The following is an 8,334-nucleotide window of genomic DNA, read 5'->3' as shown; positions in this document are numbered from 1 at the left end:
GGAGATGCCTGATAGCTGTACTGGAAATTACCAGATAAACACAGTAATATGCCACCTAGGAAAGTACCATATGTATTTTTAATACCCAAGTCCTGTTACAGTAACAACAGGGAGACTGTGTTTGCCTTAGAAGTTATCCCCACTTCTTCCTGGAGCATTGGGACATAAGAGCCATGGCACCTATACATCAGCGTGCTGCCACTTCTTTACTGCTGCCTGGACAGCCCAGGATTGATTACAGCTCCATGTGATGCTCTGCATGCTTTGGGAATTGCTCCAAGTACTGGATAAAGCTTTCTTTAGCTGTGCAATCGAAGAAGGCAAATTAATTTCAAGTCTATATACATGTAATCTTTGCCATTATTGCCAACAAGAAATTTCTACACTCATCAGAGAGTAAAACAAACAAACAACAACAACAAACAAGCCTACTAGTTATTAATGAGTTGGCAGACATTTTACTTAATGCCACATAAAATGAAATAGGGAATACTCTGATTATCTGTTCCAGACACCGAGACGTGTCCAATTAAACCTTAATCCACTGAAAATGAAAGAGAAGCTAGGAGATATTGTTTCCCATAACTCATCTGTAATGCATGGGGAGAAAAACGCTGATAAAAATAATCCTTCAGAGAATCACAGAATTTCCTCCAGCAGGATTTGCGTTCTTGTTCTACATCTTTTGCACTTGCTTGTCTACCCTCTGCCCAGCATGCTGCTGCAATGCAATCCACAGAGGCAGATGCATCAAGATGTGAGATGACTACAAATAACTTCTCCGTAGGAGATGCAAAAGGTGCTGTTTTAGCAGGTAACTGCAGCCCATCAGTAAGTGGGAGATGTCTTAGGGAAAACAGACACACACAAATCCATAAATTAAATTTGGTCCTCAGTTTCCTTACATCAGCATTACCGCAATGAACAGTGCTGGCTGCACAAAAAATCAAGTAGCTTGAATTGGCAAACCGAGAGGGATTTGGGAGACAAGGGCAGCTCATTCAGAGGTCGAATAGAGATCACTCATAAAAAACAAAGACACGAGGCTGCCACGATGAAAGCAGTTTTTGCTCGGTGAGTTTCCATGCATGACTTTGAAGAGGAGGTTGAATTAGATGGCCTCCAGGGATCCCCTTCTAGCCTGAATTATCCCATGATCCTCCAGTCTAAATCTCTAATGAACAGAAATCAAGTATTATGAGAATAACTATTTTCAGTTCCCCAATGATGTTATCATTTTCCAGTAGGCAGTGCAGTACCGTTACAACCAGGTTTGTTCACTTTGCGAGTAAAACAATTCTTGAACCGTTAAATGCAATTTTTTCATTTCATTATTCTCTTAATTTATTAAGGTCAATGCCAACGTGGTACAAAGCCCATTAGTTATACAGTTAATTTTCACATCTGGCAGTTCACAACAAATGAAGACCAGAACAGTCAGGCTGGCTGACAGTGATGTACAAAATCAGTACCACTCTGGCAGCCCTGTGCAGAACTGGCTACAGAAAAGACTGACCTGAGACCTTGGAGCCAAATTCACTCTGTGTTTAAATTCACTGAGCTAAACCACTAGACACAATCAGTCTTAGTGCTCTTAAAATGTGATTGCCTTGTCTTTGAGCAGTCAATTTCCTTAGGGACAAAAAAAAAATAAAAATTAATGACACTGTCCTTCAGTGACAATGAAAGATACTGTCCTTCCATTGCTGCCGTTCTGGATCAGGCTGCTTCTGTCAAGTACACAAATAAATAGAGAGCAGTGTGAAATCTCAGCTGCGTGTCAGAAAGCAAACAAAGCAGGAATGACAAACACGTATTTCTGCCTGGTGAAACACAGACCTTCAGCTTCCTGACCGCTCTCAAGTTATCGAGGGGATTATGATTAGTACCAATACTGCATTTTATCAGGGATTGCATATACTTTCTATATTTACTCTCTAACAGCAAGTTTATACTTTGCAAACTATTCCACAAAAGAAAAGCTCGTGGGTTATTCACCAGTGATACACATCGACACAAACAGAGCACGTACGGAACCAAAGGATTTGGATTGCAATACCCCATCACAGAAGAGTTTTTCTACTTTTGCTTTCGGTATGTTTAAGTGCTATAAAGTCATCTTCTACCACATATAAACTAAATAAAAACTAAACACAACAGCTGGTAACAGAACTACTTCAGGTATATATCGAAGTTCAAGTAATGACCAGCAAAGTTTGTTTTCAGAAACAAAACAACACAGCAGTTTGAGACGAGACCAGCAGCAGAGAGCTGTGTGAGGACTACAGAACAGATACACCGATAGAAACGGGACAGGATCTCAACACTAAGGCACAAGAGAATTCATACTTGAGTATGGCTAAAACCTTATTTACTACAGCATTGAGTGAGCAGTTCACAAGGAGTGTTCCTACGCTCAAAACACTCCGCTACGACATCAGTGAGTTTTGTGTCCCTTAGTGCAGCTCCACACAGCGTTCCTAAAACAAACAGAGGTGGGGGGGGATTTCAGAGAGCAGTGCAGTTCATACTTTGCAAAGAGGTGGAATTTTCCTCTAAATTGTGTGTTTTATTTGTTTCTAGGGCAGCTCGCAGGGGGACGATGCCGCTGGGGCACCCTGTGCCACAACCCTGCTGGTCGGGGAGCACAAGGCAGCACCCGTGGAAGATCTCAGTGCCTTTGGGTCACACAGCTGTGTGGCTGGCGGCTGCTCTGCGTTTGTCCTCGCAGGTTTCAATGGCATTCCCCCCTCAGGGAAAAAATAAACAACAAAACCATGCACGCATCTAGAAGCACAGAGCCATCGAACATCCCGAGCTGGATGGGATCCACGAGGATCGAGTCCAACTCATCCGGAGCAATGAGACTTAAGCACAAGCTTTAAGTAAGCACGTTCTTAAGTACCTTCCAGAACAGCCCCTCGGCGGGATCTGTCGCTTGCTTCTAAAATGGAAAATTTCCTGGCACTTGTGGATTTTTGCCACGATTCATTTTTAATCCACTGAGATCCTACGAGTTCAGAAATCAGTATGGCTCAAGCTGAAAAGCCGCCCTATGTGAAAAGACCTCCAAATACACGCACACACACACACAAAAACCCCACACAACCCAACTCCTGGAAGTCTGGAAAAGACGAACCCAACGCAACCGAAGCTCCCGACGACGCCCTGAGCAAACCCGCCCCGACCCCGCGCGGCTCCCCGGCCCCGAAGCGGCGGCCGCACGGCGGGGCAGAGCGGCGCCGGGCGGAGCAGAGCAGCGCTAGGCGCGGCGCGGCGCGGCGGGGCTCATCAGGTTCTCGGTGATGTAGGCCACCAGCAGGCAGATGAAGACGAGCATGACGCAGATGGAGCCCCCCACGGCCGTCATGGCTACGACGATGTCCCGCATGGCGGCCGGCTCCACGCGGAACTCCACGCAGTGGGCGGGCGGCGCGGGCCGCGGCGGCGCGTAGCGGGGCTGCAGGCAGAGGCGGTACCGCACGCCGCCGTGCGCCTCGGGCAGCAGGTAGTCGCGGCAGGCGGCGCCCAGCTCCACGCCGTCGCAGGGGAAGCGCGTGTAGGTGCCGTCCCAGGAGCAGTTGAGCGCGAAGCCGCGCAGGCCGTTGCCGGGACGCGGCGGCGCCCACTGCAGCAGCACGCTGCCGTTGCGCAGCACGTTGGCCACCAGCGCGCCGCCCGGGGAGCGGTGGGCGCGGCAGGAGCGCGCCGCGCACTGGAAGCCGAGGGCCGGTCTGCGGAAGCACAGCCGCCCGCTCGCCGAGCCCTCGGGCCGCACCTTGTAGGGGCACCACGGCTCATCCGGCTCCGGCTGCGCCGCGGCCTCTGCGAGCGGAGCCCTCGGGGCGGGCGGCGGCGGCCCGAAGCAGAGCAGGGCGAGCAGGGCCGGCAGCAGGCGGGGCATGCCGGCCGCCGCGGCATGGAGCCGAGCCGCGGTGCCGGCGGAGGGGCTGCGGCCGCCCCGCGCGCCCGTTATAAGCGCGGGCTCCGCAGCCGCTGCGCCGGCCGCCAATGGAGAGGCGGCTCCGGCGTTAACTCTCGCTGGGCTGCGGAGCGCTCGCCGCCGGGCAGCGGCGGGGCCGGGGGGAGCGCGGGCATTTCCAGCCGCCGTGCCCCGGGGGGCGGCAGGGCTCGGAGCTGGGCCGGGAGGCTGCCCCGGCTTGGAGGAAAGAGGATTGTGGTAGGTTTTGGTGTGTTTGTTTTTTTATTTTTTTTTTCCTCAAGTTTATTTTTTTAATTGGTTTTGTGTTCCAACTCGGAGATGCTCAGCAAGGATGTAACACGAGGAAATGATAGCTTTCCCCTCCAGCACGGCACAACTGCTAGCAGGGGTAAATAGCGGGAATGGGCGCACGGCAGGCTGAGGCAAAAGGAAAGGGGTTCTTTGGCTCACCCTGTACAAGCCGTTTCCCAATGGCAGCACAACAGCCCCAGCTCAGCCATCACATCGACACCAAAACGCTCACTGGGCAACCCCAAAACATTCATATTGGAACCATAACCTCATCTAAATGTAGAACAATGTAGAATTGTCTTTAAGTAATAAAGGAATAAATACATTTTTAACCCAAGCAATTTTTATGCAGTCTTTAAACATGATAAAAGCTGCCTTAAGGCCTCACTTTCCCACTTTGCAGCTTTCATTCCACACCAAGAACTGGGGGGAGATTTTCTTTGTGCTTTGCACAGGTTTTTTATGGTGTCCTGAAAACTCTCAAACAGCTCAGAAGCCAGGAATTACTTTTCACCCACTGAAAAAGCCCGTGGAAGGCCATAAATCCTGCTGGAGGACAGCATGCTTCTGTGCTGTAAGTACAGAATGGTGTTTACAACTTGACTTCAGTCCTCACCCAATGACCAACCTAAACTATCTAAAAACTGACTGATCAACAGCATGGGAAGCATTCTTTAATGAACAAGTAAACAGCTGGCAGCTCACTCAGCCCCCCTTCCTTCCTTACAAATTCCAGCTTTTTGGAATAGCTCACTCTGCACCTTTAAATCTTCTGGCAGAAGCCTGCAGAATGGGAATGTGGCTGGGTTGTGCCAGAAAGCATCCTTTGGCTTTCAATGGAGGAGACAAACAGCGTAAGTTGAGCACAGATGTCCAGCACCCCTGCCTTACTCCTACACTGGTACAGTTCTCTGTTACCTGCTTGGGGATGTGAAGTCCATAGATTGCTATGCAAGTTTTCACTAAATGTGCTCATCTTACAAGTTTGCAATAAGCCAGATTCTGAAGGCTATTTTTATTTCACAGCCATGTCCCAACAAGCAATGAACCCACACACCTCGGACTTGGAGAAGCTGTTCAGAGCTCATTCAGCGTAATTTGCAGCAATGCAGAACTCGTTAGAATCGTTTTGCTTTAGGTGCACTGAACATCAACATGCCCAAAAGGTCTCATAGTGAGACACCTCTTCCTGGCTGAAAGACTTGGCAATGTGGTTTCTTAATAGATATCTATCCCTTTAAACAACTTTACAATACCAAATATTACTTCACAAGCAATTTCCACATCTTTTTTTTAAAGCCAAATTCAACTTTTGTTTCCTGCTACCCTGCCAAAAGCCGTTGGGAATCTCTTGTTAAAATTAGGAGCAGCACAGAAGAGGACAGTGATGCAGTCCTGGCAGCTCCCTCAGCGAAGGCGAGGAGGTGCTGTGCTGCTGAAGGCACTTCTCAGTGGCTGAGGCCAACTCACCTGGAAGCTCTGGCTGGGATGCACAGATGAAGACCTGGCAGCTCTGCCTGAGAAGCGTGCGGGCGTTCAGGAGACGCACGGAGCCAAACCACGCCAGCTTTGCCTCCCTGAGCCCTGTTAATAGCAGATGGCACTCCAGAGCTAGCGTTGTTCCAGTGATCAATTAGATCCGGCACCAGGCTGTGATGGTGCTTGCTCATGATTTGAAACACATTGAGTTCTTCTGTTGAGAGAGCCAACAGATGGGGCTGGGATTTGGTTTCTAACCAGCCCGTGTTAGAAACAAGCGTTATTCTCTTAAACAAGTCACACACACGTACGTATAAATATAAATGGGAAGATGCTCTTGGTTTGGGGAGGTGCAGACAGCTCACTCCTACATTATGCAGGCCTTTAGGGCATTTTCTCCTCCAACTACATTGGATGCCTTCAAGAAAACTCTTCATTAAAGCATTAGTCACATTTTAAGCCCTAAAAATGCCATGTAAATGAATAATGAGCCTAACAATTTAACTAATTGATAGGCATATGTTTTCCTAATCTGTGCCTTTATTTGTAAAGGCACAGAATGCACAATTAATTCTCATCATCTGACTAAGGATGTGGCCAAATCACTTTGTCATCATGTGAACCCTGGAAATGCATTTCTTTATAAATGAGATTTCTATATCACGTCGCTGGAATCCAAAGGCAAGTAGAGAGCAGAGCATCAAAAAAATCAGCAAGCGTGCCAGGTGAACTAGCCCTTATCCTGCACTGCATCCTTTGGCCTTGCACCGTGTCTCCAGGCAAAAGATCTTTTTTTTTTTAATGTAAGACAAACAAAAACCAGTTGCTTTGGCTTGGTCAGTCTGCCAGCACTGACCTCATGTGAATCCTTCGTCTGGTTGTTTGCTTTCTCAGCTGTTCCTCAGACCTTCCTCCATGCCTCAGTCTGCAATAGAAGTCAGCCAGGACTTCTCAGACACTGCCTCAACAGTTCACCACTTGGGCAAACACTGTCATTTGCTTTAAGCAGTGAAGCCCCAGGCAGCATATCAAAATCAATAACAGCCCGTGGTGCTTTACTCACTTTCAGACAGACCTGCAGGTTTGCTGCTTTTCTCGTTCTCCCCCACCACGTTCATTGTCTCCTGTTACAGGAAGCCCTGAACTTGTACTGAAATGGTGGCAACTTGCTAGAGGCCAGGCAAGGAAGCACTCACCACCCCCAGCTAACAACTCATGCAGCACTGCACCAATTTCAGTCTTGCACACAGCTGTGGCAGGCAGTCCCTAGAGCAGAGCTGCTTTGCTCTCGGCTCAGGGCAGCGAGCAACATATGGTTACTAAAGCATTCTCCTAGCAGGGAGCTTTACATTTAGGATGAGTTACCATAGTTCCCTCGGAGTCAGCTTCAAGGATTACTCATCCCAGACACGCATAAGCAGAGATTTTGCCTCCTAATGTTGCTATCTCCTGCAGCCTCTGACTCAGCACGTGGTCTCCCTTCCATCAGGGTTCTATTTCCAGCACTTGATTCACTTGCAGTGAGGTCTGAACCTCTGCACTGACAGCCACGGGTTGGGAGAAGCATGGAGCAGGGGTGAATGTAGCTCAGCAGACAGCTGCACTACGGCTCTCACTGGGGCAGCCTGGGCACTCAGACTTCAAATTCTTACCACAGATTGTGTTGGTCATTGATCCATTGTGAAACAATGAGACTCTGCCTGCCCAGCTGAGAACTGGGAGCATTTCTGATGTGGATGCATCTGCACACATAGCAGCAGTTCCAGCTAATGCATCCTGAAGGTGCTATTTATAGCAGATGGTGGAGGCTGAGCAGCATTGCGTCACGTTGCAAGGTTGATAGCATACAGCACTGACACGGTGTTAATCATTTCAAGTCACTCTGGATATCTCACACCTCATTTCAGCTGTGCAGTGAACTCAGTTACATGAGCACTCTGGCACTGGGCTAACAGACCTTCTCCTGGACCTCCTGAACAGCCTCCAGCTGAGATACCAACCTGTACAATGAGCATAAAGCCCCTAAAGCAGCATTTGTCTTCTCCAATGATGTGTGAGCTTTTTAGCTGAGGTGTGGGTGCAGAAAAAGCTTTGCAGCCAGGAGCTCTCAGCTCACATCCTACCAAAAGCCTCATGTCTTCCCATGAGGAGGTCTGTTTTCTCATGTGCTTTTGGAACAGAGATGCAAACTGCTGCAGTGAGGTTCTCCTAGTGTCAGTGCACGGCTACATCCTCCCAATTTCAGAAAGCAGCAATCAGGTCCGTGAGGTCCCAACAAGGTGTTTCCCCAAAGTTCCATAACAGCCAGCAGCATCCCCAGCTGCCCTGACACTGCAGCTCCGGGGAAAGGGCAGCAGCTGGAAAAGCAGAGTTCTTGTTGCTTCCATGTAATACAAGCAGAGCCCAAGCACATGAACTACTCCAAACTACTCCAGACTACTCCAGAGTTTGATTTGCTTTCATTGCACTGGTAAAAAAACAAGTAAAATAAAAACAGAACAACCAGAAAACCCTGACATGTTAATTTCAAGCTCCATTAGAAGCACTGAAAGGAGAAAAAAAAAAAAAAAAAAAATCAACATTGTCTGAGTGAAAAAGACCAGACTTAGTGGGACATAAAT

At 48.6% G+C, this 8,334-nt stretch overlaps 1 protein-coding gene across 1 annotated transcript; it reads right to left on the bottom strand.

Annotated features, from left to right (window-relative positions):
• Positions 1–1,313: 1,313 nt before the first annotated feature.
• FNDC10 (fibronectin type III domain containing 10) lies at positions 1,314–4,579 on the bottom strand. The gene has a single exon (XM_085242523.1). The coding sequence runs from the start codon at positions 3,902–3,904 to the stop codon at positions 3,263–3,265; it is 642 nt and encodes a 213-aa protein (XP_085098649.1). The 5' UTR covers positions 3,905–4,579; the 3' UTR covers positions 1,314–3,262.
• Between the last annotated feature and the right edge of the window lie 3,755 nt (positions 4,580–8,334).

This window comes from Meleagris gallopavo, chromosome 23 (genome assembly GCF_905368555.1).
Source record: "Meleagris gallopavo chromosome 23, MGAL_WU_HG_1.1, whole genome shotgun sequence".
Taxonomy (NCBI): Eukaryota; Metazoa; Chordata; class Aves; order Galliformes; family Phasianidae; genus Meleagris; species Meleagris gallopavo.
The sequence above is the reverse complement of the archived record's forward strand: the minus strand, read 5'-3'. Positions and strand labels throughout refer to the sequence as shown.

Bases quoted from the DNA above. Each gene is read 5' to 3' on its own strand.
- FNDC10 (XM_085242523.1), bottom strand. From the start codon at position 3,904: ATGCCCCGCCTGCTGCCGGCCCTGCTCGCCCTGCTCTGCTTCGGGCCG.